The sequence below is a fragment of the Myotis myotis genome, unplaced genomic scaffold (assembly GCF_014108235.1).
Source record: "Myotis myotis isolate mMyoMyo1 unplaced genomic scaffold, mMyoMyo1.p scaffold_m19_p_3, whole genome shotgun sequence".
Taxonomy (NCBI): Eukaryota; Metazoa; Chordata; class Mammalia; order Chiroptera; family Vespertilionidae; genus Myotis; species Myotis myotis.
Window position 1 is genome coordinate 192755847 of NW_023416335.1, and position 27083 is coordinate 192782929.

At 45.1% G+C, this 27083-nt stretch overlaps 1 protein-coding gene, 1 long non-coding RNA gene and 1 other non-coding gene across 8 annotated transcripts; 1 reads left to right on the top strand and 2 right to left on the bottom strand.

Moving 5' to 3' along the window:
- Positions 1-598: 598 nt before the first annotated feature.
- NCAPD2 (non-SMC condensin I complex subunit D2) lies at positions 599-27011 on the bottom strand. 6 transcript variants are annotated; one of them, XM_036296617.1, is made up of 32 exons: positions 26302-27011; positions 25331-25480; positions 19479-19554; positions 18421-18479; positions 17760-17941; positions 17330-17472; positions 15400-15527; positions 15203-15326; positions 14877-15024; positions 13475-13672; positions 12986-13120; positions 12800-12887; positions 12529-12709; positions 11290-11414; positions 10705-10944; positions 9727-9901; positions 9356-9440; positions 7055-7188; positions 6586-6718; positions 6391-6475; positions 6146-6313; positions 5715-5884; positions 4898-5009; positions 4699-4822; positions 4463-4618; positions 3926-4103; positions 3741-3835; positions 2502-2582; positions 2069-2363; positions 1419-1545; positions 1156-1320; positions 599-923 (listed from the first exon to the last, which is right to left on the bottom strand). In XM_036296617.1, the coding sequence occupies exons 2-32, from the start codon at positions 25455-25457 to the stop codon at positions 838-840; spliced, it is 4323 nt and encodes a 1440-aa protein (XP_036152510.1). In that variant the 5' UTR covers positions 25458-25480; positions 26302-27011; the 3' UTR covers positions 599-837. The 6 variants fall into 6 exon arrangements, with proteins under 6 accessions (XP_036152510.1, XP_036152512.1, XP_036152513.1 ...); XM_036296619.1 differs by having other exon boundaries at positions 26237-27011; XM_036296620.1 differs by having other exon boundaries at positions 2180-2363; positions 26224-27011.
- LOC118649505 lies at positions 10888-14490 on the top strand. The gene is made up of 2 exons (XR_004965671.1): positions 10888-11020; positions 13459-14490. It is a non-coding gene; the product is annotated as an uncharacterized LOC118649505 (long non-coding RNA).
- LOC118652403 lies at positions 18018-18346 on the bottom strand. The gene has a single exon (XR_004966631.1). It is a non-coding gene; the product is annotated as a small nucleolar RNA U85 (small nucleolar RNA).
- Positions 27012-27083: the final 72 nt, after the last annotated feature.

A 27083-nucleotide genomic window follows, 5' to 3' on the forward strand; every position in this document is an offset into this window, starting at 1 on the left:
TTCCAGGTATACAGACACTGTTTCAAGATTGTCTAAGCTGGAGGGGATTGTGGCCTGGCCTTACATCAGCCAGGCCAGGCACCTGTCTTTAGATAGGACTAGGGAGCACAAGTGGGGGTGGGGCCAGGACACAGAGGAAGCCACCTTTGGCCTAGAGTAGGGTTTTTCAAGCTCAGCACTATTGATTGACATTTGGGAGCAAACAATTCTTTGTGAGGTCTGTCCTGTACATTGTAGGGTATTTAGCATCACTCCTGGCCTCTGCCCACCAGATGCTGATGGCACCCCTCCCCTCTAGGTGGTGATAACAAAAAAGGTCTCCACACATTGCCAGAGGTTAAAAGTTGCCCCCAGGTTAATAAGCACAGAGCTGGAGACTGGACACTACACATTCCGCACAGTGGAGCAATGTCGTCACTTGTGCGGGTAGGGAGGTTGAGAAGGGAAAGAGGAGGCACTGAGGAACATGAGTTATCAGACCTTGAGGTGGGCCCCGTACCCCTGGGCTCATCTCTCTTTCTGGATCAATAACACTACGTGCTGCCTGCATCTGGGCTAATGTGAAAGGTGAAACAAAGACACGCTTAGGAAAAATGTCTAAAAGTATAAAAACATTTATTCATTACAAAACAAGGAGACTGGCAAACATATTCTAGTGAAAGCAGCTCAACTCACTTTAGTTAGGCTGGCTTAAGAGAAATGCCTTACATATAAAAATGATTTATGTATTAAAAGTCTGAAGAGACAGGCAAACAAATATTTTACAAGAGGAATGGAATTCAAGGTCACCCCACAAGATACCCTACACAGCAGGGATGGGAACAGGCAAGCCAATCTCTAGGATCGGTGCTTGCGAGAAGATGCTCGGCGGATGGGGGTCGTTTTCTTCGGAGTCTCATCTTCCGTCATCTCTGCTGAAAGCTCTATTCCAAGAATTGGAGGAACGAGAAAAAGCTGAGTCACAAAGGTGGTGAGCAATAGATCGCAGAGAATAAACGGGACAGGCCCAGCCACACTACAGAATAAAGCCCAAACTATAGGGAGGAAGACGACGGGGGGGAGAGGGGGAGACAGTGGGTGGAGGATCTGCACAGCAGGACCCCATGGAAACCAGTCCCCATCCCCCAAGCTGTGCCCCTCCTAGGCCTGCCATACCTTCCTCGCTGGACTCATCACTCGAGAAGACAATTTTGGGTTTCTTCTTCCTAACTCGCTGCTGGGTGTTTGGCTGCCGACGGGCAGTGCGGGCAGTGCGGCGGGGCTCAGGTGTGACAAAGTCGTTGTCTGAGGCTGCAGAAGCCAGATGCTGGTGCCTAGAGACTAGAAAGGCAGAAGCATGAATGTAAAGAAAAAAAAAGAACCTCCATCTGAGAGGAGGGCTGGGCTGGTTTCTCCACCCCTGGGGCGGCCTCACATACGGGAGGACTGTTTCTTGGCTGCTGGCGTTTTCTGGCTATCCCCTTGGCCAATCTCAAGTTCCTCTATCGCGTCCAACCCTCTTGTGTGACAGGCCCGAAGCTTCTGCTCAAATTCATCTATTACAGCCTGGAGGGGAAGAGATTGAGATCAGGCTTGGAAATAGTTATGTCTATAATTAAAAAGAAACAAGGCCATGAAGACATGGTGAAAGCTTAAAACTGGAAACGTAAAAAGATCAGTGGGTGCTGCTGGGGGTTGGGGGAGGGAGAAAGGGGTGCATGGGGAGCACAGAGGGTTTTTAGGGCAGTGAAACTATTCTGTATGATACTATAATGGTAGACTCATTATACATTTGTCCAAAACTACAGATGTACAAGCAACAATAGTGAACCTAATGTAAACTATGGATTTTGGATGACAGTGATGTGTCCATGGAAGTTCATCAATTGTAACAAATGTGTCACTCTGGTGGGATATTGATAATGGGGGAGGCAGAGGGCATATGTGGGGGCAGAGGGCATATGGGAGAACTCTATACTTTCCACTCAAGTTTGCTATGAACTTAAAACTGCTCTAAAAAATAAAGGCTATTAAGACAAAGAGAAAAAGAAACAGGAATTGGAGACAGAAAGATCTGGTCTCAGGTCACCCTGGTTACTGGGGTGCAGTCACGCCGGGGATGAGGACGGCAGCACTGTGGGGGAAGAGCCTCAGAAGGCCCAGCTGCACGAACTAGCCCAGAACGCAGGAAGCGGCCCACCTTGCCCTCGGGCTTGGCTCCTCGGCGCAGCTTGCCCACAACTGACAAAAAAGCACTGAAGACAGACTCATCTGACAGTTTATCTCCAAAGCATTCAAAATTGTCCAGCATCTTGCGGAGGCCTCGCTCTGTGAGGGGCAGCTGTGACACACAGTAGGCCAGGTCCCGGTACTGCCGCTCGGTTCTGCAGACGGGAAAGGCCTTGTGAGGAGCATCGAGACAGAGGAAGTAAAGGCCCACCCTCACCCTCCCTGAGCCCAGGATGCTCTTTCTACTGCAGGGCCCCTCCTCAGCACCAAGAAGCCTCAGGAAGGCAGCATACCGGGCCGTGCGGAACCGCTGACACAGCTTCTCCACTAGGCTCTCGGTCTGCTTGTCCTTGGTGATGTAGGAGAGCAGCTGCCTGCAGGGAGGTGGGATGCTGATGAGCTATCGCAGGAGCAGCTTTATACCCACCACCACCAGCTTTATACCCACCCTTCTCCTAGCACTAGCCCCTGCCAATCTCTTGCCTTAGTAGAATCTTCTCTGGTGTGGCCCACGCCTACCACACTATTCATTTCTTCTGCCTTCTCCCAGAGAAGGGTCCATCCCACTCCCCTGAGGAATTTTCACTGTGAATGTAAATTTGTAACAAAAACAGCTGCCATCTAGTTAATACTATGGGCCTACCACCATGCCAGGAACTTATCTTACTGAATCTTCTCGAGAACCAGCGCAGGTACGGTGGTGGTTCCTTAAGATTCTAACGGAGCTGAAAAATCCCTACCACCTATTATAGCTGTCGTAACATCGAAGCACAACGCATCTCTCTGTGCCTGTGTTGATGCTGGTGTAAACTCACTACTCTGCCAGGAGTATACCATATACATACAATTATGTACAGTACATAATACGTGATGATAATAATCTGTTATTGGCTTATGTATTTAGTGTATTATACTTTTAATCATTTTATTTATTTAAGTATAATTAGTTGATTTCAGAGAAGGAGGGAGAGAAACAGTAAGGATGAGAATCATCGATCGGTTGCCTCCTGTATGTGCCCCACTGGGGATCAAGCCAACAACCTGGGCATGTGCCCTTGACCGGAATCGAACCTGGGACCCTTCAGTCCACAGGCCAACACTCTATCCACTGAGCCAAACAAGCTAGAGCTAATCATTATTTTAACATACACTCTATTTATTAAAGAAAAGTTTGCTGTAAAACACAATGCTGTTACCTGGCAGCAGCCTCATACCTCTTGTGTTTACCATGTACTTGGCTACACCATTTTCCCTTGTGCGTGATTTACCCTCACGTGGTTTGCACAGGAACCTGCTGTACAGGCTTGTAGCCTCGGAGCAACGGGCTATCATAGAGCCAAGGTGTGCACAGACTATACCATCTAGGTTTCTATTCTTGCACGCTGATGTTCATTTCACACAATGATGAAATTGCCCAACAATGCATTTCTCAGCCAGTATTCCTATTAGGTGGCACATGACCGTGCAGGTCTGTTTGATTGCTAAGCCTGTGCTAGGTGAAAAAATATGCCCCAAGGCCCAGGGAACCATACTTCATGATGGTGTGAAAAGGCTCTTCCTTCACCCCTCCCTCAGGGTCTGACAGGCGGCTGATAATATCTGGAAGCAAGTTATAGATTGCATTGCCCTGTAACAGAGAATCATGTTAAAGATAGGAGGTGACCTACATGCTCCCTCGGCAGCAAACCCCAAGCCTCCCTGCCTCCCTGCCTCTCACCTTGTGGGAAAGCTCATTGAAGAAGTTCTTGGCCAGGGCAGCGATCTGAGGCACAGGGTCAATGAGCAGCACAGCCATCTCGCTAACCTGTCCTTTCACCTTCACCATGTCCTTGAGGATCAGGTGCGTCATCACCAGCCCTGCTGTTTTCCGCACTTGCTGAGCTGGGTCCCGGAGACTAGGAATAAAACCTCGTCATTGGGACCAACACCATGGGCTATACCCCGACACTAGTAGAAAAGCCCTCAGCAGGAACTAGTACCCCTTCTTACTGATTCTAGAAGAAGCTAGAAAGTTGTCTAGAGCTGAAAGGTGGAATTGAGGAAAGAGGTCAAGCTTTAGCCAAGGCTTCAACAGTTAGTTTGTCAATCCCTTTCAGGTCATATGTAGCCAGGGCCTGTACAGGTCAAGTACAAAGCAGATGTTCCAGGGTGATCCTAAAGGCTAGGGAAATACAGCTTCAGTGATTCTCATACTGACTTAACTAGACCCTCCCAGAGCGAGCATGACTGCTCACACTTGTGAAGGATCTCTTACCGAGCATACAGATGAGGAGTCCAGGGGTCCACCAGGTTGGGGAAGCGGATGGCCAGGTCCCCAGTAGCAATCATGATGTTAGACCGGAGAATGGGGAGCGAGGACTTTTCTAGCATGGTGAACAGAAGACGAAGCTGGGAGTCACAGAAAGTGGCACTAGGGGCAAGGAGATGATCATTAGGGAGCTCATGCCATCTTCATCCTCCTTGAGAAGGCGTACCAACACCAGGGTCTACCTGATCATGCAGAACTTGCCAAGGGCAAGCGATGCAGCTGCACAGAGCTCTGGATTGCTATAGAGGCCAGGGTTGTTGCAGACTTTAAGCAGAAGTGGAACAAAGGCAGCCAACATCTGTTCGCCTATTGGAAGAAGAACTCTAGGTTTGGGATAGGTTATCTCAGTTGGGGAGAAGGTCACTCAGCAATTCTTCTTACCTCCGAATAGTTCCATCTCACAGATATTGCGGATTAGTTCTGCCTCTGTGTCATCAGCAGTGGCCCCAACCAGTCCCATCTCCTCCTCCATGGTGGTCTCAGTGCTTGTATTCTAATGGGAAAGAAGCCAGAGATTATGGGTGATCAGAGACTAGTTTTTATTCCAGCCTAACCTTCATTTTGCATAAATATCTGGGAAAAGGTGAATTCTGCAAAACCATTCATAGAATTATCTGTAGAGGAAGAACTCCTGAATTTAAGAGGAAAAGAATTAGGTCCCCTATATATGCTTTTAAATTGCCAAAGCATATTCCTACATCTCTTAACTCATCCTCATAAAGTAACTGATTTCCTGTAAATGGCAAATAGATGGATCACGCAAGACAATGGTTCAAGGTCATAGAGAAGGTCAGACTTTACCCCACTGCTGCAAGGCTGTGTCTTATATGTTTGCAAGACATCACTGCCTCTAGTGGAGAGAATACAAGGTCCCGTCAGGTGGCAGGCCCAGTCACAAAAGCTGATGGGTATGTGCATGTTCTGACAAATACTGCCTCAAGCAGAGCCTCTACTTTATGCTGAGGATCTAAGTGCTCTGTATTTACACAGAACTTTCTCAGGTGATCATGGGCACATTGTTCCAACTTTGTTCTCACTCATCTCAGAGTAGTAGCCGCAAGGAGGCAGTGTCGTCTTCATTTCATTTATTAGTAGGAAGAAACAGAGTTCCCAGAAGGAAATGTGAATGACCTGAGGTCATGAAACAAGTCTGGGAAATGCTTGGGACATGAACCCAAATGCCCAGGCGCTCCTTTACCTTCTCCTTCGGCTCTTTAGTTTTATTCTCCCGTTCTTCCCGAAGAACTCGGCGACGACAAAGCTCTCCACTGACGGCCTGTTCCAAATGTACCAGCTGCTGCAGAGCCACATCCCCAGCCAGGGACAGCAGGTTCATCAGCAGGAAAGTGGGGAGCATGGGGGTCTCCTCTGCGGGGGAGGAAAGGCAGGGAGAGAAAGACATAATCAAGTCTCTCAGGACGCTGCCTCCTGTTTCCACCAATCTTCTCCTTGCTCAGGTACTACACAAACTAGCGAAGCAAGAGATGGGGCGGGGGAATAGTGGTGATGACTGGTCCAACTTGAGTGACAAAGAAGCAAGTGTGGGCTGAGGGGTCAGGAGTTGTTGTAGGAAGTGGTGGTGGCAGTGGCTTCTGGCCACTGGGCCCACTGACCCTCCTGCCCACTTACTCGGGTCACCCTGGGGGGTGCTCTTCTCCACGAGCTTCTCCAGGGCCTGCTTCGCACATCTCTGCAATATCTGGGCACAGATCACCTCGGGGCCCTCTGCCAGCTGGTAAATGAGGGTCACAGCCACCTCTTTGAAGGGGATCCAGAGTGGGTCTGGGTGGACAAAGCCTGCACAGGAGAAGAGAGAAGTTGCCCACCACAGACAAAGGACTCAGTTCTGCCCAAGGCCCTTCGTGATGGCTCACCTTTTGTGACCATCTCCTGTAGTCGCTCAAATAACCTATGTTCCTGCGGCAGCCGGAAGGGAGGGTGACGTTTGCCCAGGGAAGGCTGTTGGGAACAGAAAGACAGCGTGTGGGTGTGTAGAGGTGGATAAAAGGACACCCCCCCCCCCCCCCCGCCCGCCAACTCCTTAGTTTGGATGTAGCCACCCTACATACCTTTCTCCTGTCAGAGATGTTGGCAATGGCAAGGCACACCTGCTGGGCCAGCCTGTAGTCCTGTGGAAACTTCTCTTCCAGCCCTATGCTCACCAGTGTGTCTAAGTTGCTACCCACAATTTCTGGTTTTCCTCTAGGGGAAGAAACCATAGTTAAAGCTAGTCACAGACAGGACTCTGTGGGACAAAGCCGGGGTAGGTAGGTACCTATGCCCACACAGGGCTTCCAGAGCCTAGCAACACTACAGAGGCTCTGACCCAGGCCGCCCCTCGGAATCCCTCTTTCTCTACCAATGCCACTATTTCTCCAGGCAGGGGGTGCTGGTACTTTCACTATCTTATTTTCCATGTAGGTAGCCAGCTCAAACAGGGCTCAGCGGGGCTTAACTACTATTACTGAAGGATAGAGCGCCTTCTCAGAACCTCCCTTTCCTCTCTCACCTGACTGCCCGTCTGGATTTGAGCCTTACCGTGACATCATTCCAAGAAGCATGACGGAGGAACAGCGCTCCAGCGGGGAGCAGGGGACCTTCTCAGTTGCCCGCTCCCAAAGCAGCTGGGTCACTGCCGGTTTCAATTCATCCTTCTGCACAAACTCACAGAGCTGAAGAGAAAAAAAACGGCTGAGGGTAAAAGGTAACAATTGCCCTGGTCCTTGGTCCACTTCTCTGCAGAGAATATGGAGAACCTGAGGTGGGGAAAAGCAATACTCCGGAATGGAAATGGAAGGAGGAGGCTCAAAACGTAAAGTAGTTTGGGGAGGTACTTCCTGTTCTGCTACTTTTCTACTCTCATGTCATCAAAACTACGTTCATTAGGATGACACACGGAAGCTGACCTTGTTGAGCTCCATGTGCTCTATAGTTCTGACTACTTTCTAGCTGTTACTACAAACCCAACATGTCTAAAATGGAAGCCTTCCTTGCCTTTTCATTTTGCCAGTGATTGGTACCAATACTCTCTTAGTCCCATATGCTTAAAATTTCAGTTATCTAATTTTTAAAAATTTATTTTTTATTGACTTCAGAGAGGAAGGGAGAGGGAGAGAGATAGAAACATCAATGATGAGAGCGAATCATTGATTGGCTGCCTCCTGCACGCCTCCTACTGGGGATCGAGCCCGCAACCCGGGCAATGGGCCCGGGACCGGAATTGAACCTGGGGCCCTTCAGTCTGTAGGCTGACGCTCTATCCACTAAGCCAAACCAGCCAGGGCAGTTACCTAATTTTTTATTAACCAGTCACTTAGTCCTACCTATTCTTCAACATTTGTCTTCCAAAGTTCAATTCTATAGCTTTCCCTCCCACTCCCAGGGCCTAGCCCTACCTTGTCACTGTACACCAAAACAGCCTCCAGGGACCTTCCTGTCCCTCATCTCTGCTCCAACCAACTTGAATGTTGTATGCTACTGTTGGACCGTCTCCACTTCCTAATGCCACACCATGGCTGCCAATTAGAAGGCTCTCTCCTTTGCCTACTTTAGGGGCTTGGACCAAGAGCTAGAACATGGGCTCTCGGGCCAGTTGCCACCACCAGGCTCTTTTCCTCTTCCAGCAGGGAGACAAACGTGCTGGCAGGAGTGCTCCTGCCAGTGGAAGCTGGTGGTCCGCACCACCTCCACCCTTTGTCCCCACAATCCAAATGCTTCAGGGCAGACTTGTCTAAAATGCTGGGGTCCCTGGCTAACAAGATTAAAGTCCTAGACTCTGGAAAGGCATCCAGGGACTTTCACAGTTTTGTTTCAACTCACACCCCAGCTTTATCATCTTTTCCAGATAACAATTTTGAGCCGGAACATTATCTTCCTCATTTTACAACATAGACTGTGCCCTTTCTTGGCTTTCTGTCTGGAAGGCTTCCCTCCTTTTTCTAATTCTCTAAATCCTACTCATCAAGACCCAACTTGAGTCCTACTGCCTTCAGGAAGCTTTCCTTGCCCATTCCACCTCACACTGCTCTGTCCCACTCTGCATTCATCAGTGTAACATATAAGTTATGAGTGTGTTTTCTGGAGCTCTTCTGCCTGAGTTCAAATCTCAAACTTTGCCGCTAATTAGCTTTATATAGCCAAGTTCTTTCATTTCTTTGTGACTCAGATTTCTCATTGTAAAATATAGATAATAGAATTACCACACAGGATTGCTGTGAGGATAAAACACGTTAATATGAGTAAAGTGTTAATAATGCTTAGAATATACAGTGTTATTATATTACTACTAGAGGCCCAGTGCATGAAATCGTGCGTGAGTAGAGTCCCTAGGCCTAGCCTGCGATTGGGGCCATGTCCCCGCCCCTCCGTGACACCCTGCTCCGCGATGATTGCCGCCGAAGCCCCGCAAAGCTCCGTCAGGCTCACTGCTGCCCACCGAAGCTCAACAGTCCCCAATCATTGTCCCCACCCCCCAACCCCCTCCCGTTCGCTGTGGTTCCCTGTTTGCCATGCTGCGATTGGAGCCTGCGGGACGGGGGCAGTGGGGAGGGACCGAGAAGTGGTCAATGCACCTCATGGTGACTGGTCGAGCAGTCGTTCTGGTCGTTCCGCTTATGGTCCTGCCCTTTTATTATATACGATTGCTACTATAACCATTGCCTCGGCTGCATATTTGACAAGTGGTTTATGTATTTTGGCTACTAACTAGACTGTTGGTTCTTTTTAATTTGGAAACTTAGAAGCAAATAGTCTTATCCTTTGTGGGGCTGAATAAGTTGCTGAACACACAGTAATCACTAATACCTGTTGAATGAATAAAGAGGAAGTGAGGGGACTTACAATTTCCTCAAGACATTGAATTGTCCCAACTGAGGCATCCACTAGCAGCAAAGAGAGATTCTGAATCAAAACCTGGGCCTTGGCTCTGGGGGAAGAACAAAGATTAGGGGTCATTAGAAGACTGATCACCGAATCTTGTAAACAGGTGATTAGGGCTACTAGCACCCCCGCACCCCAGGGCCAATAGTGCTTAGGGTGGGTTTTACTGAAAGGTCAGCCCCACTCTGAGCCCCACTCCGAGCCCACTCTATAGACCTACTGCTTACACATTCAGAACTCCTCTAGAAGGATGCCCCCCAATTCTCAGGAGACTAGAAATATTGAGAAGCTCACCTTAGAAAAGTCAGCAAAGGCAAAAGTACCCCATATACCTGGCAGAGTCCCCTTTGGGGTTGAGGTAAAGTTGGTGGTAGGCATTAAGCACAGCTTCCCGGATACCAGGCTCCTTAGACCAGATGAGAGGCAGCATGCGGCGTACCCCAAACAGGGCCTGAGGTACCCCAAATTGGAATGCCATCACAAAGAATTCAATCACCTCCTGTACCACTGAGAGAACACACGAATGTCACCCATGTGCTTGGCAAAACTGTCTTCCTCCAAAATCAAGACAGAACTTTCTTGATGTAGCAACACACAAGGAGACCTTCCTCATTTTCCCTGAGACTGTTGTCTCCTATAATGCCTTATCATGAAATACCACATGCAGTAAAAAAGGTGAGCTCCATGAGGCTATACAAAGCAAACAAAAAAAGGATTCCTTATATATAGCAAACAACCAAAAAAAAGGATTTTTTTAAAAAAATTGATTTTGAGAGAGAGGAAGGAAGAGGGAGATAAAGAAACATCAATGTAAGGGTGAAACATTGATCAGGTGCCTCCTGCACACCCCCTACCTGGGATTGAGCCTGAAACCTGGGCATATGCCCTCCCGGAATCCAACCGGCAACCTTTTGGTATATAGGATGATGCCCAAACAACTGAGCCACACTGGCCAGGGCAAGAATTCCTTCCTTCCTTTTATTTGTTAATTTAAAATATGTTTTTATTAATTTGAGAGAGGGGAAGAGAGTGGTAGGGATAAAAACATAAACGATGAGAGACAATTTTCAATCAGCTGTCTCTTGCACACCCCGCAAACGGGATTGAGCCCACAACCCGGGCAATGTGCCCCAACCGGAATGAACTGTAACCTCCTGGTTTATGGGTCAACGCTCAATCACTGAGCCACACAGGCTGGGCAAGGATTCCTTTCTTTTAAAGGAGCAGCTAGGTATCAACAATATATGGACAAGACTGATTTTTCCAACCTCAAGACCCATCCTTACAGAAAGGAACTTGGTATACCACACCTGTGGTTGTGTTTTCATACATCATCTTGCTGATGATGCCAATGGCCTCTGTAATCTTCAGAGAGAAGTTATAGGCATCCTGCAGATACTGCACCAGCATCTCTTGCTTCACCAGTTCATCCTTTCCCTTGGATTTCTCAAGCTCTGACACACTGGGATTGTCTTTATAGTCAGTCTGTCCTGGGCCCATGTTCTCTGCAGATGCCGGGGGACTCTTCTCCTGTGTGGAAGCTGATGCACCTACGAGTTAGAGCATGTTCAAGATGAGGAAATTCAACATCTATAACATCCTGGATATTTCTTTTCACAATAAAAGGTACAAGTTTAGAACCTATTCTAAAATATTAGTTCATTTCTCAAAAAAAGATTCCTGAAGTTCTCAGTGGTTTGGAAATACCCTTTCACAGCCTGTGACTATCAATCTTGACCTTGGGTACCTCCATTACAGAGCAGAAGCATTGCCAACTCCCCTTGGGTCTCTTTCAGCACCAGGTTCTGTTAGGTAGGCCCATGTCTGGCATAAAGTAAATGGTCCATGAACACTAGTTGAAATGTTCTGTTTGTTGACGGAAGAAAGGGAATTACCTTTAAAAATAGTTCCTAAGAGATTCAGAAATCTGGTCTCCTCCGACTCCTCTGGGTCCATATGATTGAAGGGTTCAGACTCCTGGAAGTGGCTTAGGGCTTCTCGAGTGAGAATGATGGCCTGCCTAAAAGAACATCAACTGTCACCAACTTAGCACCCATAAAAGCATCACTGCAGCCTTTTGAAAAAAAAAAAAAAAAAAAAAAAGTATAATTGACATACAAGAGTGTCACTGTAGACTTAAGGAAGCTACATGATAATCTCATCAAGCACCTAGACCTACTGTCCCAAGGAAAAGGAGCGCTTCTCACACTGATGCATATAAGAAGGGGTGGAGCTCAAACACTTATTTCTGAAGTGATAAGGCTTAACTATAGTCTTCAAAACACTCAAATAAGGCCTTTGAATTTTAAAAATCACAAACATCTGTTTAAAAATTTTGCCAAGAGAAAATGTGGAAAAAATTAACTTTCAATACAATGGGATTATATGTAGCCACATTTTATTCATATTTAGCCCTTTTTGAACAGCCTAATTAAGTAAGAAGTAAATAAATAACTGTGGCCAAGGTTTAAGAATACCTGATGACAGCTCTAAGGTCTGTTTCTGCAAAGCTGCTTCAAAGTTCTTGTGGTCTCTGCTGGAAGCAGCAGATGGATGTTTCCCTCTTGGTCAGGGCACATACTTATATTTACAGGTTTTCTCCTCAAAGAGGGACTTTTGTTATCTTTAATACAATGCTATTTATATTTAGTAATTTTAGTAGTTTAGTAGTTTCTCTTAAGCATTTGTAAAAGTCCAACAGTAGCCTGAGCCAGTTTGGCTCACTGCATAGTGTCAGCCTGAGGGTCCCGGGTTTGATTCTGGTCAAGGGTACATAGCTCGGTTGCAGGCTCCTCCCTGGCCCAGGTCCTGAAGGGCCTGTGCAGAGGGCAACCAATGGATGCCTTTCTCTCACATTGGTATTTCTTCTGTCTTTCCCTCTCTCTTCCACTCTCTAAAAATCAGTGGAAAAATATCCTCAGTGAGGATTAAAAAAAAGTCAAAAAAGCATGCTTAATTGTGGACTATGCCTTTGGTATAAATCTGATGTTCAGACCATTACTACAGTGAAAACACGTAACATCACCTGGTGGCAGCATACTCTAAGTACAGCTCATTTTAAAGAAACATTGTTTCTCGAAGGTTAAACACTAAACCTAAACAGGCCATTAGAGAATATCTCATTCTTCACATACTTGTAACTAGCTTTGGCAAGTAACTGACGGATGCGTCCTTTCACCTCTTCTGTGGTCTCTGTAGTAGCAATTTTTTCAGGAATCTCCTCTTCTTCCTGGGGAGGTGTGAGCAGCTGTTGTAAGGTAGACTTCAACTCCGGCAGCATGGCTTCCCACTCCTCCTCGGGGTCCAGCACTGCGGCTGAATGAGAAAGTCTCACTTAGGCTCTTTCACTGGTGTTTCTGCTGCAGGGAGGACTGTCTGGGGTGGGATTCCTACGCATTAACTCACAAGCAACTGCAGTTTGCCTCTGCGCCCTCATCTCTTGTAATTTCTGGGTTTCCTTCTGCAGCGGTCCAGCAAGGTCAGTATCGCTAAGCTATCAAGGTAAAATGAGCATCAGGGTCACCAAGTCACAGAATTCCATCCCCTGTTCCCTTTAATCCCTTCTCTTTTGGATGGCCCAACTCTACTTACCTTGCAGGAAAAGGGATTATTGGTGAGAAAACTGGCCAGCAGCTGGATAGCGTTTTTACAAACTAGCACTGACTTGTCTGCCAGACGGCCGACTGCCAAGGCCACCACTGCCTGGAATCGTGTCAGGGGGAGAGCCTATGTGGGATACAAAAAGAATCAGCTCACATCCCACATCATCCTTTCTGCTCAAGATGTTCTTGAAGTAACTTTAAATGAGCTACCTATTCATTCCTATTTATATCTGTGGGATATAAAATAATTAAGGAGTACTCTTTGCAGTGGTTAAGACACAGTACAGTCCTTAAATGGAGCCAGACATCCTAGGATGCCCTTTGGTAGACAAAGACCTTTATTACTGGCAGTAACCACCTGAATTCTAGACTCTTGTTTGGGACAGATTTTTTTTTTTTTTTTGACACTGATTCCTCTTTTCTCTGGCCTATACACTGAATGGTACCATGTATCTTTATTAGGTAGAAGGCTGTTCACCTTCTGCTGGACGATTCGGGTGAAGAGTTGCAAAACACGGCTTCGTACAAAGGAATTGACATCATGGCCATGGGCTTGCAGGGTGTCCAAGAACTGGTCTCTGGTGTCTCGGGCTGCTTCCTCCAGCTGATCACCATTCAGAACCTGCAGTATCATCTCTGCCATGGCTGCGAGCACAGCATTGCGCATCATGTAATTCTGAGAGAGAAATGAAGTTGGTATAAGCCTCTGCATCACTACTCACTTTCCCTTTCCTAATTCTTAAGCCTGTCCAGGCACTCAGAAGGGGCAAGGCCCTTTAGTCAAGGTTAAACTTGCTTGTCTTAGCTATAACTTTCCCTGGAAAAAGCTGAATCCCAGAGGAGCTTTGTTTGCTCAAAGAAGAATGTAGAGATAAAATAAACAAGAGCCAAAAACCATTCCCCCCCCTAAGGTTCATCCAGGTAATCATGGTGGTAGCCAAATATGAAATTGAATCTACCCACCAATATACATTTGAAAAGCATTAATGACTACCTTTCACCACCTTTGATCCTTACTAATAAATACGCCCTTTCCTCCCACTCCCCTATTTTACTGACAGAAAAGGAAACACAGAGAAATAGAAATCAGTCCTATAGTGCCAGCAAGTCCATTACAGAATCTGGTAGAGAAGAGGGTTTAGGGTTATTTTCTAGGCCAAGAGCCAGAGAAGGGGGTCTTGCACAAGAAGTTAACAATAAATTAGATGAACAAGTGGGCCGTCTTTGTCCTTGATATTATTCACCTAGGAGTGCCCTGCATTAGTTTGGGAAATGACCAGGTTGGCATTCAGGGACAGAAGAGAATTGAGCCAGGCTGGTATGGCTCACTGGTTGAATGTCGACCTATGAACCAGAGGTCATGATTTGATGCCTAATTTTGGGCTCAACCCCCTAGTACAGGAGGCAGACAATCAATGATTCTCTCTCGCCATTGATGTTTTTTCTCTCTCCCTCCCCTTCCTCTCTGAAATCAATTAAAAAAATATATATATATATGTATGTGTATATTTCTAAAAAGAGAGAATTGAGAGAGATGACATGGGTTGATTGGAGAAAGTTTACTGTATTGAGGAAGAAAGGCAAGCCAGATGGTAGGAAGAAGCTTCATCCTGATAAAGAAACGGATGGGATTCAGAATCACAGCTGTCACTCTCTCTGAACTTAAGCTGTGGAACTGTCACCTCCCCTACCAGACCTAGAGAACACCAATGTGACACTGAAATAGGCTCTTTATTCAATAAACTTTATCTGCCTCTCTACAGGAAGGAAGTGCCACAGTGATAAGGCCAGACAACTCGACTTCATGTGAAAGCTACCTCCTTGGTAAAAAAACATACATAAATCCCCAGAAAACCTGAGATCCCCAGTGTACCACCTACCTCGCCATCCAGGTGATCTAGCAAAATGCACATGCTGGACATCAGGATGGCTGGGATACGTTCTGCTAGTTCTGTCAAGAAGGCTGCAAAGCCCTTTGCCCCTGTAGGGTCCCGACTCAGTTCCTGGGGACACTTCTGTCCAATCTCTCTATGCAGGAAAGAAAACAGCCACAGCAAGATACTCAATTCCCAGTAAGAGGAGGTAAGACTGGTATCTAATAGCTGAAGGAATCTAGTATTGCACAGAGAATATACTGTATTTCTAATCTTTCCTTATGTTCTCCCTGAGAGAAATGAGAACTAGAAACGTAGAAGCAAAGAGTTACCTTACAATCTCTCCCACTATGCTCTTCATTCCATAATCAGTGGCCCACAGACTCACAGCTGCCACCAGTACAGGTGCCAGGTGTTCAAAGTGCTGCAGCATCTGGATGATTTTCACTGTGGCACCTGTGGAAGTACTAAACATGAGGAATTATGGGCAAAATGAAAAGGATAGGGGCACAGTGAAGGGCTAACTTACTGAGCATATGGTTGTAATGTGTCAAGGCGACACCAAGCAGGCGTGTTATGGCTTCCCGGGTAGAGCGGTTCTTCTGGTGACTAATGGTGGGGTTCTCCAGAAGGCGGTAACAGCAACCAGTAACCAAACTGAGAAAGGAACAAAGTGAGATGACGAAATCTGGAGTCAATTGTATTGGGGTCTGCCTCATTCATTCTATTTCTACTGCCACCAAAGTCAGGGTCTTCTAGTTTTCTTCATTTATCTACCACCTTCCATACCAAGTTGCTTTGCTGACCTCAGATAGGTACTTGGTCCTTTGAGATTACCAACCTTAAACCAGTTAGGATGCCTGTACAGAACCTGAATACAGGGGTGCACAAAAGTCCGGTTTACAGTTGTGAGTATGTGAAAGAGTTTATTCGTGTATTATTTATTATTGCACTATTTACCATACAAACAACTATACACCTACTTTGCCCACCCCTGTATATGATAAAAGATAGGACAAAATCACCAGTGACTTCTCATTGTTAAACATAAGTCAATTCAGTCCTTAGCTTAATCAACTTTTCAGCTCCATTTGACATAGTTGGTCACTCCTTTCTCCAAAAGAAACATGCTTCATATGGCTTCTAGAATGCCAGTCTCCTCTCAGTTTCTTTGTCTGATACCTCCTCATCACCCCACCTTCTTAATGCTGAAGTATCCCAGGGTATAGTCTTTGGATTTCTGCTCTATTGTGGCTACTTACTGATTAATAATCTCCTTCAGTCTTACGGCTATAAAAACATATATTCCCAAATGTGTACCTCTAGGCCACACCTCTTTCCTGTGCTCCAGATCTGTACATTCCCCATCTGAATCTGACATTATTTGGATATCTAATAAGCACCTCAAACTCTGTATGTTTAAAACAAAACTTCTAATGGTCTTCCCCAAAACATACCCCCATAGCCTTCCCCATGTTTCAGTTACAGACAATTCCATTTTCCAAATGCTCCGATTTCGTCATCCTCCCTCAAACCTCACACACATCTGTCACCTCATCTTGTAAGCTCTACCCTTAAGAAAATAAAGTATGAACTACAACCACTTCTCTTTATCTCCACTAACACTCTCTGGTCTAAATTATCATCATCTCTTTCCCAAGTTACTGCAATAGCCTCCGAACTGGTCTTCCACTTCTTTCCCTCCATAGTCTGTTTCAGCACAACAGCCAAGATGGCCCTGTTAAAGACCGAGAAAAGAACACCCGTTTCCCTGCTCGGAACCCTTGAGGGATCCCACCTCACTCTAAGAAATGCCAATTACCATGAAGACCTATAAGCATCTGCAGTTTGGCTCCCCCATGCCCGCCCTGACCTATAACCTATCCCTCTCTCTGGCCTCATTGCTAGTCCTTGTACACGCTGGACACGCTCCCTCCTCAGGGTCCTTGCCCTCTCATGGCTCTGATGACTTCCTCGGGGTCTTTGCTCAAATGTCACTGAGTCAGAGATCTTGCCAGAATGACTGAATTAAAATCACAACCTTCTTCCATTAAATGCTCCCCCGCCCCATTTTTCTCCATAGTAATAAACCATAAAATATACTATATATTCGTATTTTAAAAATTGGCTTCTGCTCTATAAAATAAACTGAGGGCAAAAATTTTTGTTTCTGGTGCCTATAATGATACCAACTATGCACTTAGGAGATTCTCAGTAAATAATGTTTCATGAATGAATACATGGATATTAAAGACGAGAAATTAGAAAAAAAAGATGGGAAATTCACAGCAGTTTCTAACATTCATTATCTACTTCCTAATAACTTAATGTTTTGAGTATATTTCTAGTATATTACAGATATAACTGAGGCATGAAATGAAGTATTTACAAGGTAGGTCCAGCAAAAGAGCCCTCATCCACATAGCTCAGTATCATCTGTAGTCGCTCTACCTGCCTACCTGACAAATTCCTCTTCAATTATTGAGTGGTTCCATAGGTGACGAATGTCCAACTGGAGCAGCTGTGTTAAAAGCTGAAGAATTGGTTGCCTCTCTTCTTCCCAGTCAAAGCCATGGGCTGACTTGGCCCTGGCTTTCTTGCCCTAAAAAAAGATCATGTATACATTTAGGAAAAAAATAAGGAAAAAAGTAAAGATCTGCTAGTCTGAGTGCCTAAGCTAACCAGTATCGAGACAAGATAGAAGGTAATACACAAGAGACATAAGTTCCAAAATACAGAAAAGCTGATTGTCACGGAAGGGTATGTTGTGATACTTTTGAGCATAAACCCGAAATAAGAACAGAAAGGAGTTTCAGAATCATTGGCTTTCCTTCTTTCCTATCAATTCACCCATCCTTCCTATTAAATGAGCCAGGAACTCCAAGTTACCTTCCCACCAAGGTCCAGGTCCACGAGATTCGTCTGGGTGGTCATAGTCTCAAAGGATTCCAAGAGGCGTACCAGAGCATAGCAGTTCATTTTGAGGGCATTAAGGTGGGCGCTTCTATCTGATACACTCAAAGTTGCATCATCGAGGACAGCTGGAAGTTCCTGAGCGTGGCGGGATACCACTGCCAGGGTCAGAATCGGAGTCAGTTTCATTCCCTTTCCTCATAGTACCCCAACCTCCAAACACCCTGCACGCGCAGCCATCAGATTACCAAAGATCTGTGTTTCATTTCTCAGTGGCCACAACACCAGCTAAGTCCTTTGGGACCCTTGACCCTGATACCATGAACATGCCTTGTCCCTCCCTACTCACTCCAGTTACCACAATTTCTTCCTGGCAACTGGGAAGAAATATCTCCATGAAAGAGAGATAGTTCAAAAGCAGGAAGAATTTCTTGTTGGTCTGCCCTTACAGTGAACACACATAACTCTGTATTGCCCACCAAGATTACAGACCTAATAGGTCAAAGGTCCCTGGGCTTAGCCAAACCAACTGAATCACCAAAGCCTTGATATCATCATGTGGCTGATAAAATGTAGTAAACAAACAACAAACACTTTCTATCCCATTCTTGCCCCTCCCACCCCCCCCCATACACACCTTTTATCAGGAATTCCAGGGCATCTTCCTTGAGGCCAGGATCTATACTTCGAAAGTGACTATGAGGGAAAGAAAGTGCAAGGGTTGAGACAGGAACCTGCAGAACCCATTCTAACAGATCAGATCTAACTTGAAGAACCTAATGGCGCCCTAACCGGTTTGGCTCATTGGATAGAGCGTCGGCCTGCGGACTGAAAGGTCCCAGGTTCGATTCCGGCCAAGGGCATGTACCTTGGTTGCAGGCACATCCCCAGTAGGAGGTGTGTAGGAGGCAGCTGATCGATGTTTCTTACTCTCTATCCCTCTCCTCTCTGTGAAAAATCAATAAAATCTATTTGAAAAAAAAAAAAAAAAAAAAAAAAAAAAGAACCTAATGGCTAAAAGTACATGTGAAATTGCTCAACTGAAAAAATATGGTGGCAAGTTGGTGTAAATGCTCATCAGTAGAGATATCAGCACCCAGAACAATTTTTTTAAAATGTATTTTTATTGATTTCAGAGAGGAAGGGAGAGGAAGAGAGAGAAACATCAATGATGAGAGAGAATCATTGATCGGTTGCTTCCTGCAAGCCCCACACTTGGGATCAAGCCTGTGACCCAGGCATTTGGCCTTGACCGGAATCGAACCTGAGACCTTTCAGTCCGCAGGCCGATGCTCTATCCACTGAGCCAAACCAGCTAGGATGCACCCAGAACAATTTATCAATGAACATAATTTAGAATTTCAGGACTAATATGCAAAGTTAGTTCAAACAGCCACCAGTTCTTTCTTTCTTTTTTTAAAAAAATAAATAAATAAATAAGTATTTATTTATTTATTTTAAATATATTTTATTGATTTTTTACAGAGAGGAAGGGAGAGGGATAGAGAGCTAGAAATATCAATGAGAGAGAAACATCAGTCAGCTGCCTCCTGCACACCTCCCACTGGGGATGTGCCCGCAACAAAGGTACATGCCCTTGACCGGAATCGAACCCGGGACCTTTCAGTCCGCAGCCCGATGCTCTATCCACTGAGCCAAACCAGTTAGGGCGCCACCAGTTCTTTCTTTACTTACTGTAGAATGCTGTAGACAGTATCAAAGTGCTCCAGCATGGCCAGGGGCCCCTGAGCTCGGAAGGCAGCCTGAAAAGCTATAAAGATGAAAGAATCTGATCAATACAGAGGGGAGAGGCACTTTTGGTTCATTCTATTCATGGCAGAAAATTGAGTTAATTGCTTTTATTGGCAGAATCACAAAACAGTTCATTTCAATGTAACCTATTATAATATCTTACATTTTGTCCTGTTTTATAAGTAAAGCCTTTCATCGTATTTCTGAGCTAGACAAAGCAGACAGTATTACGCCTATTTTATGGGAAAAGAAATGGTCAAAAAGTAGTTATGTGACCTGTCTAGCTTACAGTAGTTAGTAGTGAACTAATTTTAATTTTGAAATTATTAATTAATCTATAAATCTTATTTGAATTTTGCCAGTTGTAGCTATGCCCCTTTCTGGTTCAGGATCCTATCTAGCACACCACAGTGCATTCAGCTGTTGTCTCCTCTAATCTTTCTTTCATGATCTTGACACTTTCGAAGTATACTAGCCAGTTATTCTATAGAATGTCCCTCAGTTTGGGTTTGTCTGATATTGTCTCATGATTAGAGTGAGGTTAGATTAATTTGTATTTTTATTAAATTACCATGGAAGGGAGGTTGGGTCCTTCAGATGCATCATACAAACAAGTATGTGATGTCAATGTCTTAGTATTGGTGATGTTAACTTTGATTAGTTAGTGTTTGTCAGGTGTCTCCACTGTAAAGTTACTATTTTACCCTTTGCAAATAATAAGTATCTTGTGGGGAGATACTTAGAAACTATGCAAATATCCTGTTTCTTATCATATTCGCCCACTAATATAAGCATCTATTAATAATTCTTGCCTGCCACAATTATTATTGTGGTATTTTCTAAATGGTGACTTTTCTATCTCCATCATTCCTTTTACACTTACTAATGGGAATGCCACTATGAGGATGAGCTGTGCCTTTCCCCTCATTTATTTATTTATAGCAGAGTGGATTCATGGATATTTCTTTTATTCTGTGTCTTAATCCATTCGTATTACTATTTATTTTGTTGCTCAAATCATCCCAAACTTGACTATTGGTAGCTCCTTTAACTTGGCCTGTGTCCTGACATGCCTCCTGCACTTGTTCTCTTGTACTTTTTTGTACCACATGATGTTCCAGCTCATCTTATACTTTCACTGACCCTGTTCTGGCATCAACATTCTCAACAGGCCCTGGCCGGTTTGGCTCAGTGGATGGAGCGTTGGCCTGCGGACTGAAGGGTCCCGGGTTCGATTCCGGTCAAGGGCATGCACCTTGGTTGCGGGCACATCCCCAGTGGGGAGTGTGCAAGAGGCAGCTGATCGATGTTTCTCTCTCATCGATGTTTCTAGCTCTCTATTCCTCTCCCTTCCTCTCTGTAATAAAATCAATAAAATATATTTAAAAAAACAAAAAAAAAACAAAAAAAACATTCTCAACAGAATTCTGGTTCCTTTTATGAGAGTATGTAGAAAGCAAGTTCTAGGCACTAGTTAGGCTTACTGCTATTGGAGCATCATTGCTTTTAGACCCTCTCAGTAGAGAAAAGCAGGATATATACATATGTATGTACACACATATCTATTTTATCTCTGTCTATATTAAACATGTGAGTTCATTTACGTATTAGCTTAGTTAACCTAGTAAACACATAAAGCAGTTTTAGAATTACTAACCCACACCTTATAAAAAATAAATTTACTGCCCTGGCTGGTGTTCTCAGTGGTTAGACATTGGCCCACACACTGAAGGGTGGCAGATTCAATTCCCAGGCAAGGGCATGTACCTGGGTTGCAGGCTGGATCCCTGGCCCTGGTTGGGGCGAGTTTGGGAGGCAACCAATCGATGTTCTCCCTCACATTGATCTTTCCCTCTCTCTAAAAAATCAATAGAAAAAATATCCTCAGGTAAGGATTAACAAAAACAAGCAAACAAAAAACCCCACCAAAACAACACAAGCAAACAAACACACCATCATGCTGGCTATTTTCACTTTAAACTTATGAGTTACTAGAGGCCTGGTGCATGAATTCGTGCACAGGTGGGGTCCGTCCATCCAGCCGGCCCACCGGGATCTGGCTGATCAGCCGGGGGGAGGGGCCCCGGGCGGTTGGTGGGCCCGCCCTGCCCCCTGGTTGAAGGGACAATTTGCATATTAGCCTTTTATTATATAGGATTATTTCTTAAGCCTTTTACAAATCCCTAAGGTTACTCACTTTCTTCTAGGCAATGTTTCACTTTCTTCTGCTTATGACATCAAGAACTCCTTTCTTTTTTTTTTTTTAAATATATTTTATTGATTTTTTACAGAGAGGAAGGGAGAGAGATAGAGAGTTAGAAACATCGATGAGAGAGAAACATCGATCAGCTGCCTCCTGCACATCTCCCACTGGGGATATGCCCGCAACCCAGGTACATGCCCTTGACTGGAATCGAACCTGGGACCCTTCAGTCCGCAGGCCGACGCTCTATCCACTGAGCCAAACTGGTTTCGGCAAGACCTCCTTTCTTAACTCACCCTCACTTAAAGGCATCACTTCCCATCTCACGGAGAAAACAGAATTGGGACAGAAGAGAACTTCTAGCTGCCCCAAGCTCTGTATTCACTGCACTACCTGCATCTGTGCTCATAGACTGCCTGCCTTCTCTTTTGCTACTGCACACAAACTGTCCACGCTCTAATAAAACCATTTCCCACCTATGTACCAGACCACATACTCTTACCTACTAAAATATATTGTTCCAATAATTGTTTCCTCTCCCTTCTGCATCTTTAGCTTTTCCCTCTCTGATCATTTCCATTCAGCACAGACACATGTAATGCTGCCCATCTTACCAAAAATATCCCCCATTGACTCTACCTCCCCTTTTAGCTACCATCCCATTTCTCTGATACCCCTTAAAGCAAAACAAAAAGTTATCTAAACTTACCACCATCTCTAATCTCTCTCCTCCCATTTTTTCATAAGCCTATATCATGGTTGCCAGCAACTGCCAAATCGCTAAATTCAGTAATCTCATTTTGCAGTTGATCTTTCCTTTTTGAAATGTTCTCTTAATGTAGCTCCCACTTAGTGCCTTAATTCACTTTCTGCTTCAATAATTGGTCCTTGGTTTCTTCTACAGGTTCTTTCTCATCTCTCCAGCCTTTAAATATATTTTTATTGATTTCAGAGAGGAAGGGAGAGGGAGATAAAAACATCAATGATGAAAGAGAATCATTCATTGATTGGCTGCCTTCTGCACACTCCCTACTGGGGATCAAGCCTGCTACCTGGGTATATGCCCTCACAGGGAACTGAACTGTGATTTACTGGTTCATAGGTCAATGCTCAATTACTGAGCCATGACGGCCGGGTTCTGCAGCCTTTAAAGGTTGGACTTGTTTCTGGTTTTATGACTTCAATTGTTTTTCTTCTCCAACTGCTTTCACTCCAATCTCATGACTTTAAATGCCCTCTACATGCTGAAAATTAAACCTCAAATATCTTTAGCTGGAACCTCTCCCCTGAATTCCACAGTCTAAATCTGCTCCTCTCACATCCTGGTCTCAATAAATAACAACTCCATTCTTCTAGTTGCTCAAGTCAAAAGCCTTGCAATCCCTTCTTTTTTTCTAGCCCTATAAATCCAATCTGATCCGACAATAATCCTATTGGCTCTACTTTCAAAATATACTCAGGCCCTGATCAGGGAGCTCAGTTGGTTAGAGTGTCATCCTGATATGACAAAGTTTTGGGTTCGATCCCGTCAGGGCACATATAAGAACCAACCAATGAATGCATAAATGAGCGGAACAACAAATCAGTTTTCCTCTCCCTTCCCCTCTCTCTCTAAAATCCATTAAAAAAACACACACACAAAATATTCAGAATCTAACTCTTTATGATCCCCTCCACTGCTATCATCCCAGGCAAGCTACCAGTTATTACTGTAATAGCCTATTACTCTCCCTGCTTCTTCCCTTGCCCTTTACAGAGAGTCTCTGTTCAACAGAGTAATCCTTTTAATTTTTGTTTTGTTAATCCTTACCCAAGGATATTTTTCCATTGATTTTTAGAGAGAGTGGAAGGGAGCAGTAGAGAAACACCGATGTGAGAGAGACACATCAATTGGTTGCCTCCCACAAGCTCACTAACCAGAGCAGGTGCAACAGAGATAAGTGCCCTTGACTGGAAATGGAATCCTTGACTCTTTAGTCCTCAGGCTGACATGCTATGCACTGGCTTTTCTGTCTGATTGGAATGCCCTGCCTTGAGATCTGCATAGATCACTCCCTCACTTTTAAGATCTCTGATCAAATGTCACCTATAAGCAGGCTTTCTCCAATCATCCAACACAAAATGCCAGTCCCTGCCAATGGCACACTCTATCTTTTTCATCTTGTTTTACTTTTCTTGTTGGCACTTACAACCACCCGGCATACTCCATATTTGCTTATTACTTGTTGAGAGCCTTGAGAAAACTGTCATCTTGTCTGTTTTGTTTACTATTGTGTTGCCTAGAACAGTGCCTGGCACATAGCATGTCCTCAGTATATACCTGTTGAACAAATCAAATGATCTGATTTTGGATATTTATAAAACTTATATTGAGGATTTTAAACACCAAAAGCAATGCAAGTGTTATTTAAAGACTCTTAAAGAGAGTGACCATCCATTTAAAAAAATAATGCATTATAATAACTGAAGAACAGTTTGCTATAGTGTGCAACATGTGCAATTGGTGATACATATATCTACGCAATAAGGACAGAACAGTCTGTGACACTGTTGATTGGCCGCCCATCAGTCAGTCGACCTCCACACTCCACCTTATTCCTTGTTTACCAAATGGTGATATGTTCAGGTTTAGGGAGACTAAACCTAGGTAATAATCTTGATTAATTTAGCCAATTTTAGTAATTCCATTTCTCTTACTAGTAACTAGTTAGGGAAATAGCGCATGATCCAATTATGGCTAAATCTGTTGGGAAGTTTCTGGTAAAAATTTTTAAAGAGAAAGAAAAAGCACAAGATGGAATGGCTAAGAGGAGATAAGCGGGAGTTTATCAGATTATCAAGATGCTGCATTAACTGACCCTCCTGTTGAAGAAGATAGTAAGTGAAGTACAGTGGGGCCTTGACTTACGAGTGTCCCGACTAACGAGTTTTTCGAGATATGAGCTGTCTCTCAGCCGATTTTTTGCTTTGAGTTGCAAGCTAAAATTCGGGTTACGAGCCAGCTTCAGATACCCCACCGCTAGTTGGTGCAGCGAACGTCACAGTGAATGCCACAACATCAGCCCAGCATCACGTGTCTCACTCGTTCACAATTGATTTGACATAGGAGTAATTTGAGTTACGAGCTCCATCACGGAACGAATTAAACTCGTAAGTCAGGGCTCCACTGTATTATGCTTTTTCCCATTATTGCACACTCTTAGAAACAAGAGTTCTAGACTCTAAAAATAAAGTTTTACTTGAAACAGGTCAGGTAAAGTCCCAGACACTCTGAGAAAGCTATCTTCTCCTGTACCCCTTAAATCTACTTATTTCAGCATATGTAAAGAGGTAAAGACCTGAAATAATCCCCCCCGCCCCGCCACCCATATACACTAAGGATGTTTATTGAATAACTGAGATAAGGTGGTCAATGAGTGCATTCTTCCTGTAATGCATCCCATGCAATGCTGAGGAGGAAATATTAGGGAAAATGAAAGAGTTTCCTTGCCCTTATGGAGCTTAGTGGTGTAGTGGAACAGACAGACAATTTGATTACACGTGGAATGGTTGTTTTGAAGTGCTAGGCACAGTGCCAGCTATGGAGTCTTACCTTTAAGCTGTGAGGGAAGATTTCTGACGGACAGTACCTCTTGCACAACATACTGATTCACCCCTCCACTTTTCAACAATTCCTCTGGGGTTAAGGGCAGATGGAACTCACACAGTTGGGGAGACATCCTTCTCCCACTGGCTCACAGGGCTGGAAACCAAACAGAAAATATCTAAGGCCTATCTTTTCTTCTAGTTCTCCTCTCCCTCCCAATATAGAGTGATTTTTAGTCTTACATCATGCAGGTAACATCTTAGAGGATATGAGATCAACCCAGGAGTAGAATCTCATTTCACTCATGACTCTGCCACTTGGTCATGCCATGGACCTCATCTGTACAATGGGGTTACTAGTTTCTGGTCACTTTACATAGGTGCTCTGAGTCAAGGGGTATTAAAGTGTGTAAAGAACTGTAAAGCGGCCTATCAATCCCGTGTTTGCATTATTATTTGTTTTTATGGACAAAGCTTATTAAGTAGAATGTCTCTCCTGAGACCAGAACAATGGCCTGGCATGTGGGTTTCCTGGCTCCAGAATGGGAGAGCATTAATATTTATTACATGTTTACTGTATGCCAGGTCCTATTAGGCTATTTGAATAGACCATATCTGATTTAATTCTTCGGATCCCACTCTCATGGAGTACATAACACAGCCCAATTAACAGATGATGAAAATGAGGCTAAGAAAGCTTAAGCCTTAAAGCAAGAGACTCACGCAAATTCTGCCGCAGACTTATCAGCCTGTTTCTACCACATCGTACCCCCAGGATATGCCCACTAGACCTCCCTGCCTCTCGCAGGCCGCCTAACACCGCGTCCTATTACCCGTGCCCCCGGTAGCCTATTTTCCCAGTCTTTCCATCATCCGCTCTCCATTACCCCCACATCTTACCCGAGAACCTCACCGGTCGTTCCTGGGACTCGGGTAGTGGAGCTGAAAAGGAGAAAACCGGGCGTGCAAAATACGCACCAATCAGCGGGGCAGCACTCAAGCGGGCAGAGAAACCGGCCAATCCCCAGCAGGCGGAGGCAAAAACCTGCCTCTGAGCCGGGCGACGCGCGGGCAAAGCCACAAATGTGGAGTTCAAATCCCAACGGCCGCAAGAGGGCCAATCGCGACGCTCGCTGCAGAGGCCGACCAATCACAGCGCAGGATCCGGAAAGCCGGGCCGCGCCGCCTAGAGAGGGGCGGGGCCTCGTTACAGAATCTGGACTCCAGTGCCCTAATCTTGCGGCTGCTGCCTTCCCTGCTTGGTCCTTGCTCTCAGTCGGTGGGGAGGAGGCCCCGGCAGTGTCCGCCAGGGATGCCGCGTTCCTAGCTGGGCAGTGGTAGAGCCCCTGGAGTAGTGACCCACTCAGTCAAACCCAGGACTGGAGCCAAGTCCAGGCCGGGACTGAGAAGGTTTAGGATCTAGTCCGGGTTCCGCCATTTCCTCTGCTACGTGACGTCCACCAAGTCACTTCACTCAGGAGCCCGATTTTCTCCTCTGTACAATAGGGGTAGTAAAAAAAAAAAAGCGACAGCGCAAAACTGCTGTGAAGCATAGAAAAAGGAAGCTCTGGGTTCCAGGGTCTGAAACATCTCCCTCGCAGCTGAGGGACGGCCAAGGAAACAAAAGAATGAATTTTCTTGAAATCCAGTTTGGGGACACACAACGGAGAGACTCCCTCACCTCTTCTACCGCTCCAAGACTTCCGGCTCGCAGAACGGAAGCGCCTAGGCGGGGCAGGGTCTGAGTGACAGACACCCCG